The sequence below is a fragment of the Anser cygnoides genome, chromosome 8 (genome assembly GCF_040182565.1).
Source record: "Anser cygnoides isolate HZ-2024a breed goose chromosome 8, Taihu_goose_T2T_genome, whole genome shotgun sequence".
NCBI classification, from domain to species: Eukaryota; Metazoa; Chordata; class Aves; order Anseriformes; family Anatidae; genus Anser; species Anser cygnoides.
The window spans coordinates 4,939,030-4,960,557 of NC_089880.1; the positions used below are offsets into that span (position 1 = coordinate 4,939,030).

The 21,528-nt window shown below is 34.8% G+C and overlaps 1 protein-coding gene and 1 long non-coding RNA gene across 5 annotated transcripts in view; one reads left to right on the plus strand and one right to left on the minus strand.

Annotated features, from left to right (window-relative positions):
* The window catches only part of LOC136786276 (uncharacterized), a 42,814-nt gene extending 23,000 nt beyond the window's left edge, over positions 1–19,814 (plus strand). The window contains exons 5-6 of the long non-coding RNA XR_007164453.2: positions 18,245–18,444; positions 19,675–19,814. This is a non-coding gene — a long non-coding RNA (uncharacterized lncRNA). The remainder of the gene's footprint in view (positions 1–18,244; positions 18,445–19,674) is intronic.
* The window catches only part of COL11A1 (collagen type XI alpha 1 chain), a 139,537-nt gene that overhangs the window by 17,137 nt on the left and 100,872 nt on the right, over positions 1–21,528 (minus strand). For all 4 annotated transcript variants that reach the window (XM_067001898.1, XM_067001899.1, XM_013186558.3 and 1 more), the window contains 13 exons: positions 19,652–19,759; positions 18,274–18,381; positions 17,160–17,213; positions 14,666–14,719; positions 13,846–13,953; positions 11,160–11,213; positions 10,170–10,223; positions 10,013–10,066; positions 6,848–6,901; positions 6,235–6,342; positions 5,987–6,040; positions 5,638–5,691; positions 4,371–4,424 (listed from right to left, as the gene is read on the minus strand). In XM_067001898.1, coding sequence (XP_066857999.1) covers positions 4,371–4,424; positions 5,638–5,691; positions 5,987–6,040; positions 6,235–6,342; positions 6,848–6,901; positions 10,013–10,066; positions 10,170–10,223; positions 11,160–11,213; positions 13,846–13,953; positions 14,666–14,719; positions 17,160–17,213; positions 18,274–18,381; positions 19,652–19,759 — 918 coding nt within the window. The remainder of the gene's footprint in view (positions 1–4,370; positions 4,425–5,637; positions 5,692–5,986; positions 6,041–6,234; positions 6,343–6,847; positions 6,902–10,012; positions 10,067–10,169; positions 10,224–11,159; positions 11,214–13,845; positions 13,954–14,665; positions 14,720–17,159; positions 17,214–18,273; positions 18,382–19,651; positions 19,760–21,528) is intronic.

A 21,528-nucleotide genomic window follows, 5' to 3' on the forward strand; every position in this document is an offset into this window, starting at 1 on the left:
GTGATCTAGATATATAATTGAGTCTAATAAAATGGCCAAGCAGCAAAGTACACAGCTGAAGGGCCTAGCACACCGAAAGGCTAAGAGAAACGTAAGCAAGGCCTGCCTGTGTTGACTTTTATTGACTGGGTATGTTATTTGTTGTAAGAATGGATAAGAAAATGAATATCGTTTTATGGTGCCTTTTCCTCATGCTGTTTTTGTCATTTGTCAGATAGAAATCAAAGCATTCAAACTATGCTATCCATACTATGTTACCCAGTACTCTACAGCAAAACAAACTAAGTGCAAAGAGTAGGTGCAAAGAATTAAGTTGCAGAAAAAAAATAACAGCATCATGTTAACTGTAGAGTGATTTAGGTTTTGTGTCTACGTTTCTAGACAAGCAGACATTGGATCAGGAAATATTGACCTCCTGAAGCCTTTTCAGATGTTCCACTTTTCAGAGATCACAACTCACTTATCTCCCATAGTGGAAGCAGAAACTGAAAAACATTCTACCTCTTCAGAAATGCAGTCTTCATACATTGTGCTGTTGGCCAATGCTGATGCTGTTACCAGCAACAAGAATACTCTACAGCAGAGAAATCTTACTGCAATTTGTGAATTCCGTGCCTGTCTCAAATTGCTCCAGGAATGCAGTTAACTTTAACGCACTTTTTTGTCTTCGGAGCACTTAACAACACTTTCAGAATCACCCCATCCTTCTGTGGGGCAAGTTTCAGTCTTCTCTTTTGGCGGACAGAGAAATTCAGACAGCAATATTACAAATGTTTAACACACATCATGGGAAAAGGGTTAGAAAAGGGGTTCCTAGTCCCAAAGTTGTACTAGACTACTTGTCTGTTCAGCTTGGAAGGTAATATGCATACATGCAAATGCCTCAAGTTTTCTAGAGAATCTAGGCTGACTGACATCAGTGGAGAACTTAAGAGATTCGATGGTGTGTCTGACTTCAATAATAATTATGGCGTGCTTTTACTTCAACACTACTTTCATTCACATTCTGCAGTCAGTATTCCAGTAGCTGACTATTTCTAACTAAGAAAGAGCAGTAAATGTTTCTGAGTACATTCCTTTTATTTTAGAACTATATCCTTCTTTGAGGCTATCAAATATAAGACAACATTTTTAAACCGAAGGAAATACATTTTCCCAAAATACTTCCAACATTTACTCCTGAACTTTCATTGTTAGAACTGTCTCCTCTTAGAAGTTATAAAAAAAGATAGAACTTATATAGAATAAAACCTCTCTTGACTATCCAGCTAAAGCAAGGTGTGTATCTACATAAGTATATATTTTTCTTGTGTATTCAAAATATTGAGTAAAGCCTTTTATTTCATTGACAAGATGCTCCTTAAAAGAATTACTATTTTTGAATTCTCCTATCATTACAGTTAATGGGAGTATTATCACTGAATTCAAAAACAGAGTTTAGTCAATACTAAAGTAGTTCCTGAAAGTCTGATCAAATTAAAATGTATTTTAAAATCTGTCACTATTTTGCTGCATTGATCCTCTCTTCTGTTGAACTGGAGAATATGGCCTTTTGTTTGTTAGTGATAAAATCAATTTGGCTGAATGTTTCCCTTGATGGATTTATGCTCTAATTTTCTAAACAGTATGTGCACAAATCCACGGTAGATTTGCATGCACAATTACTATGGTTACTTGCACCATAACTAGTTAGATGTATAAAGCCTTCTGAACATGTATTTATCTGATTTGGTACATGCACTGATCATTTCAGAAGTCATAAACTGTAAAATTATGGTTTTAATTATAATCATTTATGATTTTGTTAAAATTTAAAATAAAATTCAGTAATATGTGTAATTGCTGACAGACTTTATCAGTAACTCTCATGGGGTTTGCCCTTCCTAGGTTGTTTTTGGCATATAAGTATATACATATTTAAACTAGTCATTCATCTGAATATGTTGTTCTGTATACTATATGTAGAACATATATGGTCTATATTCAGATATATTATGTATATACTTTGTTTTGAAGATACACTGATTTTTTCCTTATAGAACTGAAAGCATTTTTGGTAGTAGAACTTTCTGAAAGACAGTGGTGGAAATATTTTTTTTGGAACAGCTATTGCTAGGTCTAAAAAGTAATGTATTAATTAAAGTACACATTTGTGGGTGCTCTCATGATCCGTTTTTGTGCCAGCCAGACTTTAACCTTTTCTTTTGAATTAGACTTGAGCTAAGTGGTTATTAGCATGCTAGTGAATTTTGTGTCTTCAGAGCAGAAACCTGGAAGATCCTTTCTAACATGTAGTTCCTAACTGGTATTTCCTAAAAGAATTCACCATACTGCTTGTTCATAAGACCCTTGCTCAGTCTCACAGCAAAGCTCCTGTAGTTACATTAAAGCCTTCAGAGCACCATAGTAAAACAGTTCTGGTATTTGCTTATCTCACCAAGGAACAGTAATCCTATTACTGTTACCATCAATAACTAGAAAAAATAGTTTCTACTTGGCCTTCACTTGATAGCTGAATGTCACTGTAACTATATATCTGTAGCTGAAAGTCTCTTAGTGAAACAGTGAAACCGACTTCAGTCGGTGACAGTGAAACCGACTTCAGGTCAGCTCGAAAACACATGGGAGGAGGGGAATGAAAATGAATGACAGAATAAATAAGGAGACCATATAACTGAGGAGTTCAAGAAGCTAGACTCAAAAGTTTGAATCCTGAGCTCTCCCACCTTGTTGTTTCAGAGACAAAAACAAACCAAAAAAAAGGGGTGGAATGCTGCATTCTAGTAGTATTGCCAGAACCGCACCTTCATAGACAGCAGTACTACTCCTGAAATGGTGTGTCCTTCAAATCTGGATGAAAGGACACTTCGTGAAGTTTTTTGTTGAAACTGTTCCTACCATGCTACTGATGAAAACTAACGAAGAACATTTTTTGTGTTCATTCTGCCAGCAAAGTATGAAGCCTTCAATTATTCACTATTTCTCTCTAATGTGGCATCAATACAATAGAGACTCTCTACAAGCTTGAAACATTCAGGTAACTCAAGTAATGTAGAATCTGATTCTACAAACTTCAGAATTTTCTTCAGAATACAGGAATGAGATTACTAGGCAAAATATTTAGACGGAATCATAGAACAGTTTGGATTGCAAGGAACCTCAAAGATCATCTATCTAATTCCAACACCCCTGCCATGGGCAGCAACACCTACCACTAGACCAGGTACCTTACCGTACCTTTTTCCTTTTTTTCTTCATAGTATTCATAAATTGGAATTGTGTCAAAGCCCAGATGACAGATGGCATTTGCATTTCTAAAGTGTTTTTTATCTAGCTAGAAATAGCAATATATCCTAGCAATATATCCTATCTACTAGGAATGAACTACTGCCTTCCATATAATAAAGTAGGAAGTTCTAATCCGATGTAGAACAAACATACGAATTGAATTATGGCTCAACTGAATATTAGCAGTTCTAGTGATAAGTTTGTTAATGCTACCAAAATCATTTATAGTATTATAAATGTTTTGCAAGCTTGTGGACCAAATAGATTATTGTGTAAAATAGATAAAACTAATTAGGCATGTCAGTTCACTCAAGCCCATTAAGTAGAGCAATTTAACACATTTTGTTAAATAGCTCTCAGCTTACATTTAATGATGCTCCCCCCATTTTTTTTAAAGTGTAAAAACTGCATCTAATTGCTGTCTGAAAGAGACCTAAAGGTTGATACATCTACTACAGTTCTGTAAGTATAACATTATTTACTGTTTTTGATTAGCTGTATTTGTAAAGCCTGTGAAGCTTCAAAGATTTTAGAAATAATGAAATGGCTTCATAAGCTATAGAAATGTCTGCTTGTTAATTTTGTATGTGGAGGGGATGACATAGATTTGCACAGAAGTTGTGTTCAAATTATTTTATTTCATAAGCGAAAGACACCGAAGTAGGCACTTTCTTTCTGTTCTCTGCCAGCAGTCACATGCCTAAAGATGATGTCTAATATTACTCTCATTGTCACTCACTCCTATTAGCAAACCAGCAAAAATGCTAGTTTCTTAACCTCGCAGACACTGAATTCACTTGGGTGAGAAGAAAAAACATGTTGTTATAGACAAGTATAGACACTTCCCCATGTGTTTTTGTTCTGCTTGACGTTGGCAAATAAGGGCATTTGTGATGATGGATATATACCTCTCATGATTCGTCATGATCTAAATGCAGCTCTAAATTTAACAAAATTTACTTCTGACAATGCTTCTTGACCACCTTAAATTTACTTAATATTACAAGTAAACAAGTAGCTGAAGTACTCTAGAACATGTCTCAGAAAGGGAAACGTACAAGAGACAATGAGAAATGACTTACCCTCTTTCCTGGTGGACCAGGTGGGCCGGCTTCACCTGAAGGACCTGGTGGACCCTGCAATGGAAAGTGGTAGGCTCAGTGGTAACAAAAGATAAAGTTATAGTCCTTCTTAAATTCAACAAATGTCTGCAATATGTTGACCCCCTTCAATAGACAGAGAGTAATTATAAATGCACACACAAAAATGATACTTGCTTAATCAGCAAATACTTTCTTAAGGGAGTCTTTTGCAGTTTTTAACAGGTTTTGTTAGTGTACAAAATGCAACCACTCTTTTTTCTTTTCCTGCTTAAAACAAAACATTTCAGCCCAGAAAGCGGCTACACAGAAGTAACATATGGTCTTAGACTACTGCCTATCTCTATTAAGAAGCATTTCCTGTATTTTCAGGTGTTTAGGTTGCTACTTTTGCTATAGTTTTCACTAACATCTGTAAAGTAAATGCCCCTAAGTGGTCTTCTATTGAAAATCTTTTGTGCACTGATAAGCCATTTGCCTACTTCATTTAGGTTCACCTGTAATAATCTTTTAAATATTTCAGGGTTGATGAACAGTTTTTTTCTTCATGAACACAACATTCTAAAAGTACTTATTCTTGAGTAAGACATACAGATGCTCGTCCTGACGTTTGCAGGTTAAACCCCAGTTTATAACTTAGTTGCAACCATATGTCCAATGTACTAACATTTTTCTTTCAAGTTGTACTGTGTTGTACTGTATTTCCCTGATAATTAGAAATTCCAGAGCTGTAAAGAGACTTTCCAAAATGGAAGTCCTAGCTTTTTGCAATAGAAAATGAAATTCATAATGCTTTAATATGGGAATCTCCAGAAAGGTAAGAGCTTTGATGATTAATATGGGTATTGCTCAGATAGTTCTTAGATTTCACATGAAATACAGCAGACAGAAATTCCTAGATTTTGCTTCATTTCAACAAGTAAGCTAATGAAGACTATTTGGCGGCAGCATTACTTTCTTATGCTCAGAGTTGCTCTATTTTTAGTGCTTCTCAGCAGCTTCAGCACAAATTCTTAACACATTGTTTCTACTTCTAAATGAAATTGACCTCTTGCTTTTGATTGTGTCTATTATACAGGTACTTCTATCTCTACAAGGAAATAGAGATATTTTTCAGTACAATACAAAAAAGAATCCGTTTAGAAAATATTTTTAAGAGCATGAATTTACAGAAACTGATTCAGCAAAAAGTACTTTCTTAGCATAGGAGAGAACATGCAGCCAAAACAAAATGAACGAAACAACTCACAGGTTGACCAGGATCACCATCTTCACCCTTCTCTCCACCAACACCATCTTGACCCTACAGAAATCATGTGAAAATAAACAAAAGACAAAATTCAGATAAATTAAGTAATTTAGTTTCATATATGAAGATAAGAATACTGTTTTTCTACAAGGAATTTTTCTAAGGACACTCATTTTCAAAACTTTTTAAAGATTTCCAAACCTTTTGTTAGATTTAAGAAATATATGAACAGCCAGAACAACAGCTCTGACGAGAAAGACCTCATTCCCAAACAGAGAAGAGGTGAGAGTAACTAGAATTCAGTGCAAACCAAAACCAGGACCTAAATCTGTTCTTAAAATATACTTACAGCTGGACCAGGTTCCCCAGGGGGACCAGGATCTCCAGGAAAACCAACCGGACCCTAAATAAGTCAGGAAAAAAAAAACACACAGGAAGATGTCATCCATTGAGAAGCAGATAGAAATCAACAGAAATGTTTTGTGAAGAATATAATGAATTTAATTCAAACATAGAATTTAATTTGTAGTTCTATATTTAGCACAGCTTCAGCAGTGCTTCACAGTGCTTTGTGTTAAAATTATTAAGCTTACTTACTGGGTTACCCTTAGGGCCATCATCACCTGGAGGTCCTTTAGCACCTGGTGGTCCGGCTGCTCCGGGTGGACCAGCCTCACCTTTTTCTCCCCTTTCACCTTTTGGACCCTGTAGAAATCATATGAACACAAAAAATATTGTCTAGGAATTGAATGCCTAAAAACAGATTAGTGGCAAAACTGTTTTTCTGATCTGGGCAATGTTACCCAATAAATCGTTTGCGTGTGAATGGGAAATTAGGCCCTCAGCCTCAGATTGGAAAACCTGTGCATCTCAGGTCTGAGTGCCAACATCTGCACCCAGATGTGAGTCTGAACCTATTCTGCATCAGTGAACTGCTTCCAGAGAGGTAAATATGCATATAGAAGTTAATACTTTGGGAAGAAAAAATAGGTACTTTTTAATGAAATCTTCATAGCTTTATTGTCTAATCATTAGTACAAGATGCGGCTATAATTATAAGGATAGAAATTGCAGTTCAAGTTCTTCACTGAAAATTTAAAGACAACATACACAATTAATCTGATTAAATGCTTTATAAAGCAAGCACTACCAGGCCAGATACCTTTGTTAACCACGATACAGGTTAGTAAGACAAAACCAAAATACTCACGGATGTTCCAGATTCTCCAGGAGGTCCAGGGTTACCAGCTTCTCCAGGTTCACCCTGTACATGTGTAAGGATAAATTAATGAGTCATCAGGTAGAATATTTCTATGAATTTATTCTGTTACTACATACTGTTGCATGCTTATTCATGTTAACAGCTTATAGGAACTGTCTTATTGAGACTACCTAAAGACAGTTGTTACACGTGTTTTTGCAGAACTGGAATCTGAATTTTTAGAAAGAATCTGTCAAACTAAGCTTTTATTGAGACAGGAAGACTAACTTTCCCTTTAGGCTTTGGAAGTTCTTCCCTTTTATTATCCCATACACTGCAAATTTCCTGTTTGTCGTCTTCTTTTCTAGTCACAGAAAAGCCAAAGAAGTATATTGACTGTGTATATACGTATATTTTCTCTTTAAGATATATTTTTGCCTGGAAGCAAGCCCCTACAAATAAGAAAATACTATTTGGAGATTAATTTTAATGGAGTAGAGACATTATTGCTAAAGCTACTGTTAAAATAATTACATAAAGAAAATCTATTAGGATAAAATAATAGCGTAATCGTTAGTAAAACTTTTACCACAGGCCATAAAAGCATATGCTATGTAATTGGTAGTGATGGAAATTGTTTAGTAAACCAGATGGCTTTGAGAACACCATATGAGAACACCAATCTATACAAGTCAAAGATTATGCACTATTAATTGAACATTAAAGTTAATTCCATCTCTTTTTTTTTTTTTGAGCCAATACATAGTATTATACATGTAAAAGACTCTTTGCTATTGTTCATTTTCAAGTTTAGTTATGACTGATTATTTTCTAGCTCAGTGGACTGATAAATAAACCTTTATATAAAACTACTCTGTTAGTAGAATGTTTAGCTAGTAGTGTCACGGATACACAAATCTGTGAAAGGATAACAGAATCTGCTTTCTGATTGTCATGGAGTGCTGAGGTAACAATATATTTTTACTCCAGAGGATTGTTTCTATTTGTAATTGTTAACAGGGGATTTTTCTTCCCCATTCTCCCATTAAACTTGTGTATCCTTCATATCCTGTATGACCTGCATGCCCCTCATTCTGTGACAGTTCGATTAATGCAATGTGCATCTTTCTCATTTCCATGCAATGGAAAAGTATAAATCATAAAACATGAAATTTAAATAAACCTCATACTGTAGATACCGAATATTTTCTCCTAGAAGCTAACGTCAGCATGATGACCTCACAAGGACCAAAACTTGGCCAAATGTAAATATTAAGTTAGACAAATGGAAGAAGATATGACTACCCAGATGAATTCCAGAATCAGATAATTAACAGATTATCAGAATTTTAGGGGCAATATTAACATACGCTTTAGAAAGGACACTTCTAAAAGGTGAAGTTGCCTTTAGAAACTGTGGTATGTTTAATTAGACACACTTAATTTTGCAGTGATCTTAATGAACGATCCCTCTTAGTACTTAAAATTAATTTGCTTCTGTGATAAAACATATTTTCAAATATGTCTGGTGGATGGATACTTCAGGTCAATAAGCATTGAGTATGCTTTGTAAGAAAATTCATAATCTTCATTTCCTTATTATTTTCTGAACAGTAGTTTTACTTTTAACTGATGTAAACATCCAAGGCCCAGTTTTGCAAAGTTTTGAGCAATTTACTGGATATTTAGAACATCTGTATGTTAGGCCTTTGATATCAAATTAGAGATCAGCATGTGCTGGTACATTCTGGTTTTCCTCTTTTTCTTAATTATAAGCAGAACAAAGAGAATAATTGCTGGGTGGAAGCTGGTTTTAAGTGGTTCTGTTTGAGTGTAAGTCTCAAGACTTTTAGACTGCTCCATGGAAGATACAGGCATTAATAATGCAAGGCTACATGCACGTTTGTACTGCAGATTTCTTTGAACATTTAGGCCTTCATGTGTACAGCAGAGGAACAAACAAGCTAGCTAAAAATACATGGCACTAAATGTGACAAAAATTGTTTATAATTTGACAGAAGGGGGCTTTGTATTAATGATAAAATATCTCCTTCTACTCCTCAACAATGACAGGAAGGATGCCAAAATATTTTTCCAATCAGCACTGCACTATATTATCTACAGTATGATATATCTCCGGGGGGGAGGCGGGGAGCGCGCGACACAGGCAGGCCACAGCATGCTGACATAATAATAATATTAAAAAAAATAAGAAAAAAGTATGTGGGAAGAGGAGGAAAATGGAAAGGCTTTGGTTTTGTTTAAAAGCGTGAACAGTCCACCCATTGCAGTTACACCATGTGATGTGAGTGACTCAACACCAAACTCCTCCTGACAAAAACAACTCTCCATTATTACTCAGCTTGCAGAATTCATTAAATGGAACTGAAATTAAGAGGAAAGGAGTCCTAAGTAGGAAAACAAACAGTCATATGCTACAACTTGAGAAGGAGGAAGAAAGTAATTAGAAGAAATAAAACCTCCAAAATAATATACGTGGAAGCTTCTCTGTATGAATGCAGACAACACAGGAAATAAGCAAGAGGAAATAAAAATGACAACCAGGGATACACAAATGTGAATGTCATGTTGAATTAAATTTAGTGGGATGATTGTTGCGATTCTAAATCTGTTTGCCAGATTTTCAACTAGCATAAATCATTTTCAAACCTTTAACTTTATTGGAACTATATCTATTTCTATGAGGAACAAACACATTGGTGCTTCAGTTCTGCTTCACCTCACAGATATGTTTACCACAGATCCATTAGATAATATCTTATATTCTTAACCTTCCAGGAAGAAGGCTGCATGATATTCTAAGCCACAGCAGTATAAAATAAAAATAATACTGTTGTAGCCAATTATGTTACTTTAAACTATGTAACCAAGGAAATCACCGTAGCCTTACTTACTAATCCTTCCAAAAACTACATCTTCTCCCCCAAAGCTCTTGCCTAATACTTAAATAATTTTGTGATGTAAAATGTGAAAGAAAAAAACCCACAACAATGGTAAATCAGCCATTAGAAGTATAGCTTGATCACTTAATAATTATTAATGAAAGATGTTTGGGAACTGTAACATATCTGTATAGCGCCAAAGAAGAATCAAAATATGTATTCCTATTCCAACGTTTTCTCCTTCTAGGTATGACATAATCAACATTCTCACCTTTTCACCAACACCTCCAACTGAGCCAATTGAGCCTGGTGGGCCTTGGGGACCCTGCAATGATACAAGATGTTATTCCAAATACAGTTAGCCCAAAAATATTGCTTATTACTGAATTTCAAAAACAATGTTAAGAGAAAAATAGATTAATTCTTACATCAGCTCCATTAGGACCTTGTGGACCTCTTGGACCTGGAGGACCAGGTGGACCCTGTATCAAAGAGACAATTTGGTATATTTAAAATCATAAAATAAAAGTCCAGTGGGGCTTCTTTGGCCAACTATAAATAATATCCTCAATCTGTAAGAGACTTTTAATCTTCAGAGTGCTATACCAACAGCAGGGCTAGATTGCAGCCCACTGCATGAGTTCACAAAAATATTCAAGATATATAGCACATGAGCTGAAAATGATCTAATGATTAGGAATCATGAGGACTGGTTTCCCTGTGCATTACCTACATACCCCTTCCACTGCACAAAGACCTCAGAGTAGCTTATCTGTCTGGTAGCACCCATATGACCGTACTGTACCATGGTGACTACAGATGGGCAGTAAAAAAGCAGGCAGCCTTGGCATAAGGTGTTGGAGGCACACACAAAATGTAGATAGCTTGCAATTCTGTCAAGACCAGCACAGAAGGCATTATGACAACAGCATGAACAGTTGAAGAATGTAGTCTCAAGATGACCCAGAGAAACAGAGTAAACATAACCAAATAATGTTTACCATCTTTTGGCATACAATTACAGTCCAATGGAAAAAGTGCCATTGATCTCTGATGCTATGGTACAATGCCCTGAAGTTCCTATTTCAGAAAAGCAGTTCCAAATTCTCCAGTGCAGCGGTGTCTTTTCTCTTTCTTTCCTGACCCTGCTTGCCACTATCCTGTCAGGCAAACATGGCATTTGCTTTGCTACCTACTTTTCAGAGTATTTTCTTAAGTTATATAAATCTTCATCTTAGAGTTAAGATGGATGCAGGAAAGCAAAATAAATCCCAGAGACAGTTCAAAATGCACAAATGTTTCATGCTCAGGCAATGAATTCAGGAGTAGATTATCAAATTGTGAGCTACAAAGAAAAGACAATAATATAGGGATGACACCCATTGCCCCCAGAGTGACCAATGGGGACAAAGTCTTACCATTGGGCCCACATCACCATTTTCACCTTTTTCACCTGGTGGGCCAGGCAGACCCTGAAACACAGGGAAGAAATATGAAAACTATTAGTAGGGTATCTGGAATGATGAGATATAAATCAATATAAAACAATATATATACATGTGAAACTTGGACAGGGAAGGGGGGAACAAAAAAAAAACAACCACCACTATTTGTAATAAATACACCTATAAACAAAATGAATTTTTAATATTACAGCAAATGTATATGTAGTCCTGGGCTGTTTAAACAAGGTGAATCAGAAAATTTAAAAAAAAAATAAAAAAAAATGAACACGCATAAATGCTAGGGTGGCTGACTTGAAAAACAGTGTCATCATTATCCAAAACCCAAGTGGGTGTTTGGATAATTTGATTTATGCTATGATACATATATATGTCAACAAAACATGATCAATGCAGCACAGTGAAGTGGCATGCAAAGATGTCTAAGCTACCTCAGTATTGGAAGCCGTAAAACTGCTTTAGCAAGTTGTCCAGTGGAGGTAATGAATCCTGCTGAGAGGCATTGCATTGCGTTATGCAAACATTCTTACAAGCAAAGTGTCCAAGTTTGTCTAGTAACAAACATCAAGAGAAGGAAACTGTAGATGATGCTAATACTGATACCTAGCATAATGTTCCCCCTGCTAGAAACACTATCACCACTAAGCTGGACAATCCTAAATGTAGGGTACTTGGCTTCTCTATCAAGCCAAGGAGTCCAGTAGCATTATAGTGATTTGCATTATATTAAGGTCTGGTTTTAAGTTTCATCTCCAGGGTTCTGCTGCTTTCAAAGTATGTATCAAAATATTACCAACCAGATTGGAAAGGGTAACTTGTCATCTTTGCTGCAAAGCTGTATAAAAATTAGGAAGTACGAACATAACCAACACTGTATCTATTTCTCAGCTGCCCTTCTACTTTGACACAATCTGAACTACAGAAAGACTTGTTAAAATTCAGAGGTATACCTTTTCTAAAAATGATGTATGTCTCTGTTGTCTACTACAGTGGAAACTTGGCTGACCTGTCAGTGCCTTGTGGTTGTTGTGAAAGCTTATTTACTATTAAACAATCAACATGAAAAAGCCAACATTAACTCATCAGATAATGCTGTTTTTTTTGTTTGTTTGTTTATCTATCTATATGTATGTATGTATGTCCATTGCTTGTTTTAAAAGTTGCAATCTCAGGTCCTGATTCCGCTAATTGTTAATGTAAATATTAAATTTAAAGCACATTTTATACTGTTTGCAGAGGCCATATTTATGAAACCTTAAAGGCAATTAAACATTTAATTGATATTTCTGTCTTTGAAAATATTCTCAAAAGCCACTCAGTGAACACCTAATTCTAACATTGAAAATCTCCAACTGATTTCAATTAATTGCTATTTCATTCATTATTGGACACGGTATTCTGGGAGTCTTTCCAGTTCCTTTTGGTGAGATGTTGTTGAGGTGCTTGTCATTTTTATATTTCAATATTTAAGTAAAATTGCCATAAACTGTGAGATAACTTAGATATGTCAGTAGAGTTTTTCAGATTTTCTTGATTTTCTACTCCTTTTGTTAGAAATACCCTTCTTTAAAAATACTATAAAATATATTTTGAACAGTAAAGAAATTCATAGTTAAGGTAATAAATATTCAAAATAACACATTTTCACTTTTATGAACAAAAATACTTTTCCTTAATGCCCAATTTAAGTACTATCACTAGAATTTAATTGAAATAAGTGTAATAGAATTACCATGGAATATTATATATAAGAAAGAGAAAATTACTCCTCAATAGTTCATTATTACCATGAGAACTGTATTACTTGATAAAAGAAACTCCTAATTTCTCAATGGTACTTCATTACAATTAGCATTTTGGTCCATGGATCAACATACATAAAAGACAATCAGAATCAGAAAAATAATTGCTCGCTTTAAGTCTCAAGCTAATTGATTTTTATATTTATGTAGCTTTGTGCTGATTAAACATGAAATGGGAAGGTAGAGTATACTAGTCTTTCCAAAAACATCACCTGAAACAGTATCCTAAATCTGAGAAAAATAAAAAGGACAATTTCACTCTATAAAATGGTAAAAACCAACAATTCATAAGAAAATTTAGGATTTTTTTTTTCCTGATTGATGTTTTTGAGGGAAAGAAATGTGAAACTATAGGTATACTGCTAGTGATGGCAGCAGTGTATAAACTGCATTGAGTTCTGCTAATCTTTCAGAACACAAATGATGGCTGCAATGGTATCTCATTGAGAAACGCATTACATTGCCAAAACCTATTTTGAAAATGCAGCAAATGATTAGGACACATTAAATACTCCCCCAGGTTGAATCTTTTCTTTAAAATGTGTATCTCCAGTAAAAAAGTGCTCTTGATAAAACAGAAATTGTTTGAGTCAATAAACAAATGAATTACTGAATGACATTCTAAAGCCTACAGTTGCCAGGAATTCAGTTTCAGAGCATCCTACCAATCTTCTTCAGCATTAAATCTGTTATTTGTGCATGAACTGTACGAATATGGATTCTTTCAGTTCTTACTAACTGATACTACCATGTATTTAATAGAAGACAATACTCATTCAGTTTCTAACACAGAAATAAGGCTTCTTACAGGTGGAGGGTAAAACATTAAATAAATTTACCTGCAATCCAATGGGGCCTGGGGGTCCAGGGAAGCCTCGAGGTCCTTCGTCACCTTTTTGCCCAAACATCCCTTGCTGACCTCTTGGGCCTGGCTCCCCATCACCTCCCTATTTGGAAAGAGCAAAAAGCAAATATATCACAGGTCTGATAACAGAAGAAGCTCTTCTGATACCACTGGCAAAACAATTAAGAGAGGGTTCAGAATCAGCCCTAATATCTTTACAAATGCGTGTACACCAACTTGATTGAACGAAATCTGTTATATCAACAGAATACCAGCATATGTCTTGGTAGGTCAAACAATACTACAAGTCTCACAAGAATTTTCCCTGAATACCTCTTCACTTTCACATCTGCATAAACTTTCTAGGTATTGAACACCTACATATTAGTAAAATATGAATAGCACATAGCTCTACCAACATTTATGGCAGAAGAATTCAAAACTTAAAAACACCTCATTTTGGTACTTGGTGTATTTTAAAAAGAAATGCTCTCTTTTAAATGCATTTAGTATCAAACTGATTTTACCATGGACTGTTATAAAAACATCAAAAAATTGGCTGAAAGGATGAGCCCTATTCATTACTTACACTATTTCATTTTTAATAATTCCTTCAAATTATGTCCTGCTGCAAATCAAGTAATAGATGTGCAAGCTTGTTTATAATAAACAACTGAATGTAAGGACACAGCAGTTAACAGTGATTTGAAGTCTCTTCCTGCGCAAGGAGCACAAATTACCATGCGCTTCTCAGAACTTCTAAGTATCAGATGAGTTATAGGAATATTGTGGTTTACTCTGAACAAGCTACTTACAGCTATACCAGGAGCACCAACAGGACCCTGAAGTCCTGGTGGACCTGGAGGACCCTGCAACAACAAAAGGAAAAGTTAGCAATTATGGCATCTGGAATGAGATTAATAGCAAATCTATTTGCATGATCAAACACTATTAAATGTTTCTACATTTCTCCATGGAGAATGTAGTATTATTCACAAGTTTTTTCCATTCAGTACAAACAAGCATTGTTTATTTAGTTCTCAAAGGCTCAGATTTTTGTGTCTATAATAAACTTTAAACTGACATTTATTGTAAGCACTTACAATGTTTCAGAATATTTAAAATAGACTCTATGCAAAATTGAATGATGAAGATGAAGATGAAAAATTGAAGATGAAAACTATTTTTTCAAAATTAAAAATATCAGACCTTTCAATGAGATTTCTGCAGAAAATGCCAACCTTTAAAGTATTACCTAACAATTCTCCTTTAAATAAAATACTTATTGTCTGAATTAGATTTATGAAATCGTAAATGTTTTTTTTTGTGACAGCACAAAGTTTATTTTGACACCTATGAGGCATGAGAAAAATCTAACGTGAATGCTAAGTTCTTGTTGAGCACTGGGATCCACATTCCCTTTGATATTAAATCTTTTTTTCATGAGAAGAAAAAATATCTCTGAGAAGAACTTAATCTTTTTCAGTCACGGAGATTAGGAAAAGGGACTTCAGAGCCCATTTCTTTTTTGGGGTTCTATGCATATTTTAGAACATCTTATTTTCTAGGGTGTTGGAAATTTCAAGCTATGTATTCCTTCTCTTTTATTCTGAGCTCCTTTTTTTCCTTTCATTTTTCCTTAACATATATATTACATATATCATGGCAAAAAGAGAAGCAAAGCTTTTTAGCCTGTATTGTGACATATCTAAATTAAAGGACTCCTAGGAATGCTCCTATAGACTGGGAGGGTTACCATGAGGAAGGGAATTAGCATGCACGACTTTTAAAATATTGGAATGCCCTTATTCTACACACTGTAGGATGCTTCTACCTCTTCCTTCATTTTATAGGGCCCAGAACAAGACATATATATTTTTAACCTCATTTGATACTCATTTTGATGCAAAATATTGTTTGAAGCTACTTTAATACTGACTAATGAGAAGTTATTTGGACACATGCTCAGACTCTCTTTTCCACTGCTCTGGAGGGCAAAAGGAGAGAGACTGATCAGAACTGCAAGAGATTATGCAAGACTAATTTCAGTACGAAGCAGGATTTGTTCAACAATTTGGTTACATGTATGTTTCTTGGAGAAATGCGTTTTATAATACAACTGCTCTCTCATCCATATATATGTTACAGGGCCTTGCAAACAGTTTATTATTAACACTTGTGATTTGATCTAATACAATAGGATTGTGAATAGTATGTATTTTCAGCCCTGAAAACTGCAGAAGTAAGTCTTTCTCACATAAATAGTTGAAAAAGACAAGCCTATCTTTAAAAACAAACAAAAAAAAACTTGTAATTTTTCTGCACATTTTGTCTCAACATTTTTTTCTACAAAATTATCATAAAACTGTGAAATGCTTAAATTTGTATGCATAGTCCCACAAAACATCATCTAATTCTATGGAAGCCATAAATTTGCTGCAAATTTTAGAAGCAATCTACTTTTATGATGCTCTATATGTAGTTAGTCACAATAAGCTCAGTGTTTTCAAGATAGTAAATACGCTTAGCTATGAATACCCCTGTGTTGACTTCTGAGTTTTGACAACTGTGAATGTTGGTGAAAAATAATATAAAACTGAATTTTGGGGTAAGAAACAAAACAAAACAAAATCTAGTTTGATTCTTTCTTGCTTCAAATTTTAAAGTAGGAAAAGCTTGGAAAAGGAAGTGCTGTAGAAATAATTTTGAAGTTCAAAAACTGCTCAAATGAACTCAGTAGAAGCCTAATTAGTTCAGGTTTACTGTTGGGCCTAGTGATAGTATTTGAAAACTTGTATAAGGTCTTTGTTCTTCTGAAATGTTGAAACCAGTTAAGTTCACTCTCCAATAATTAGGTATTTTTAAAATAATTTTAAACTGTATTAATAAATTTCTCTGCTAAGTCTTCATATTCATCATTATGGCTAAGAAGCTAAAGTTGGGTGTGTCACATAATCCAGAGAGTCAGCTTAAACACAGTAAGACAATGTATACTCTTGGTCTTTCCAAGTTCAAATGCAGAATGGATGAATTAAAATGATACAGGAAGGGTGCTTAGGAATGTAGTTTAACCCATTTACTTTTTAATGATTCTGTAGGCTCAAGGAACATGATAAATACCAAACATTTATATTTAGTATTTAGTATATAAATAGTATATTTAGTATTTCTAATACTCTATTAAAACTCAACATTAATTTGAAGAAGCATTTTAAAATGTGTCTTTGTTCCTATTTTTTGAGGTGGCAAAACTATATGAATACCTTTTATTTATGAAAAACAAAACAGACAAAGGATTTTGCTACTCACATTTTCTCCTTTGTCACCTTTACTACCTTTTTGACCCGGTTCACCAATTTCACCCTGTAATTGAAAGTTAAAAGTTAGTTCTTGTTTAGAATGGCCTCCTTCACATTTAGCTGACACCACAATCACAGTATCTTTAAATGTTCCATTTGATACGATTACTCTGTGTTGTGTGCTTCAGTTTCAAGTGTAAAGGCCTAAAGGGGACAATTCTGCATCATTCAACAGTATGTCATATTAATCCAGATATTAACTTTTATACTGCAAAGGCCCAAAAGATGTAGCTTTGAAGTATAGTGATACTAAGTTCTAAATAATGGAAATTGTGTTCCTCACCTTTAATATGAACTTTTAACAACAGTACAGTGATTTACAGGCTTATCTAACTGTATGTGACTGAATAATTTTTTCTTACTGCCATGTACAATATTTCAAAACTTTAATATGATTCATATTGCTAGGAAAACTTGTCAGGAAGAAAAGTTTCTTTATACAATTTAAAAAAAATAAATCACAGAAAATATTATCTGTGGGACAAATAACACTATAGCATTATAAAAACAAACCTCAAAGTCTTTACCTATGCACTATGTTAACTAACAGAACAGTGCTAGATCAAACAAACATTCAAGATGATCCTGAAAGGTGCTGTGTCCTAAATTCTGCCAGAAGTTAACAGAATATCTCTGCTGCAAGTACATTTTTCTAACAGCCTCAACCTATTACAAACAGTTCTAAATCACCATCCATTACTGAGAACATTTAATCTTACTCATTCCATAGACCAAATTTCTAAAATAGGCAAAAATCAATTTTGACATCATGTGACTTGAATTATTTTGCCACACTTTAATCCTTGTTCCTTTGCCAGGAAAAATGTTATTTTTCTAGCTCTTGAACACAAATCCCAGTCTGCTGTGGCATCTGTCACTCAGACATCTGATAACAGAAAATTGTGGTTTGTTTGTTTGTTTTTTAATTTTCAGTGTATTGGGGGAGTCTTAGGGGCAGGAATGAGTTGTTGAGTTGCTATATTTATTGTGAGGAGAGCTGAAACCAGAAAACTGTACTTTCAAACCTTCTCACAGGTATATTAATGCCAGTTATAATGATTCACCTTGTCACCATCTTCGCCGGGAGAACCACTTGGACCAGCAGGACCAGGAAGCCCTACAGGACCTTGTACTCCATCACGTCCAGCTGGACCTTGAGGACCTTTTTCACCCTGGTTTTGAAGAAAAGGAACTGATCCACATTATCACAGGAGACGAACAAAGCTTGCACTGCAGTGAGTCACGTTAGCAATACGTAAATACAGTCCAACTCCACCCAAAAGATGTTCCAAGATAACACCATGTCCTCTATTCAAGTAGAAGCAGTTCAATGCCTATGTTCTCCTGTCTCTCACACCTTCTAGAAAATGAGTTTACCAATATTCACAGTCATCAGAAAACACAACAAATACAGAGGTCATCTCTGTAATACAAGTCTTTAAAAAGAATATATAAGCTTAGACATGCTGCTGTAACAACGAGATTACTAAATGAGTAAATTAATTCCAAATTAAAAAGTTAAAGATGTCATAACTCTGACATATGAGTGAATGCAGGTTCACAGCTGTGATACAGATACATATTTTCTGAAACCTGACTTCCTCAAACATGTTTTGTGAGGAATTTCAAGTAACAAAAGCCTCTGCTCTCAACAATTGCTGCATTTTTTTTTTTTTTACTATGCATTTGCTGCTGATTGTTTTGCCTTTTCTTTGCTGTGTGAAATGCAGAGTCCAAAAACATGATTTCATTTTAGGAAAGCATGTTTTGAGGTTCCACTAACTGAACTTAGAAAAACTAAGGAAAATGATATTACCTAAACATCCATAAAACTGACTTTGTAAATAATTCAAATTATCTGAATATTTCTCTAAGCTATATAAAACTCATTTGCGTATAAGTATAGAACTGAACGTGTACATCATAAGGTTATTATCAGTTGTTTCACATTATCTGAAATGCTCTCAATGTATTCAATGAGAGAAAGAAGGAAGTTCAAAATATTTATAAGGATATTACAAAAGAAACAAACTTAGAAATGAAAATGGCAGGATGAAATGACTGTAGTGTTTCAATAACGAGTACAACAAAACATTTTAAAAATCAACAGGTAGGAAACTGTAAACGGTAGAGAATGTATCAGAAAATTATGCTAAATAATAATGGAAGCTGAGGACAAATATACTTGTGCTCTACTGCAGAGTGGCTGGATACAAAATTTAAATGTAAGACTGATTTGAGAACCTTTCTTACTATAATCACTCACTGCTGCGATAATAACAAGTTTAACCCTTCTTGAGTGTTAGAGGGCATCACAATAAACGTTTTAGTATTTAATTAATTTGATACATTTAATAGGCAAAAACCATAATGGGAAAAATTAATGTTCAGGAATGAAAAGTCTGTGCTATGCCAGTTTAATATGACTCTGTGATTACTTACAGGAGCACCCTTCTCTCCTGCAGGGCCTGGAGGACCCTGAGGTCCAGGACGACCTGGTAGACCAATTGGACCAGCAGTGCCTGCTGCACCACGTTCCCCTGGTGAACCCTGGGAAGAAATAAAAAAAAAAAGTAAGAGAATTCTGATGTAGCCCTGATAGCTGTTGGTGGTATTCATAACTCAGGTCAACAATTCACATCTTTTGCCAACAGTGAAGAATACCTGTGCTACTCAGTGAGATTTCACAGTTGGTAGAAGGGTGCACATTCAGCATGTGTACAATTAAAGGCAAAAGCTGAAAGAACTAACCTGAAGTTTGCAGTTAATAGTTCTTCTTCAATACTAATTTGATTTTTTTTTACCTCTTCCTGTATTTGTTCATCATAATAGGAATGTGCTTCAGCCTGTTTTCAAGATCTTTTCTTCCTGTGAGTTTCCAAAATACATTAACATACTATCTTGATGAAAGAATACCCACCATACGAAAACACAGAACTAACTAACCTACACCACAACCCTAAATTTTCATCAGGTATTGTACTGTACATAGCTGCATTGATAAATATGTTTCTGCCTTTCAATTCACTTGTGCAAATCTCAAGTATAATGACTAATTTGATGTGTCATACAAAGGAGGATTAGATGCACTGGTATTTTCAGATAAGCACATATAAATTTTAAAACATTATACTGCAAATGAAAGGTGAAAAGAGAAGTGTATGTAGAAAAAACACTGGAACTGTGTATTCCAAAATTGTGTATTCCATAAAAAACAGCATGTACAGAGAGGTAGAAACATGATGGTCTCCTGCACACAGACAGAGTATGGAGAACGACAGAGCTTCTTGGTGCTTTTTTAGTACCGTCACTGGCTAAGAACTCTAACACGAAATCCAGCTTTGCAAGTCTTGACATTAAGGATGTTGTACATCCTCCTCCTACTGCAATTCCAGTAGCTATGGCAGCAGGAAAAGAAAACCAGCTGAGTATTCTGTTCCGTTATATTTGAGATATGGGCTAGTCTTGTGGCTACAAGTCTAAACTGTTTCACTAGCAGCAATACAGTTAACCTTGAAATTTGTGGACTTACTGGAAACTGAGAAACAAAGAGAACTGTCCTATACACTTCTACATTTTCATATTTGATCTTTTAAATCATTTACAATTTTTGTATCAATAGGGCACCATTTATTTATTTTTCTGTACTAGCATTTCTCCAGCTTTTCAGCTTTACACTTATGGGCTAGTTTGTGACACTTTAAAGTTATTGATAATTTCACTTTCCCAACTGTTAAACAGGTGTGGTACATCATGGAATGGATAAGTAACAGATATTGTAGCCTGAGGCTCTGACTAGCCATTGTTTTCCACGTTTAAGCAAGAATGAATTTGCTGACTCTTGGAACACTGGAATCTTAAGGTGCTTTCATGTATGAGGTCCAATTTGTTCTTCTCCATGGCATATTTCTCCTGGACTGACTCCATTATTATAACTTGTACTAGTTACATAGTAAGGTGATTTTCCCTCTAGGTTACTGTGGCAGAATAGAGTGCTGAATGACTGCTCCAAAGAACAGAATGCTGAACAGTTATGCTGAATGTTTTTTTTTTTTTTTTCTCTTCAAATTATCTAATTTATCAAATTAGATCTAATTTTGCATTAGTGTTCAAGCAGTATTTATACAGGACTTGGATGACTTTATCCTTCCATGTGCTTTTTTGAAAGTCTGGGTGGATGCCTAAGTTTGAATCCTATTTCTGTTATTTCACTTCCTACGACTTCAGTGAATTCAACAAGAACAATTCACAACCCTGCAGCCATACTGCCATGGTCTCTGATCCTGTCAGATCTCATAAGATAAACAATTCTAAGTCAG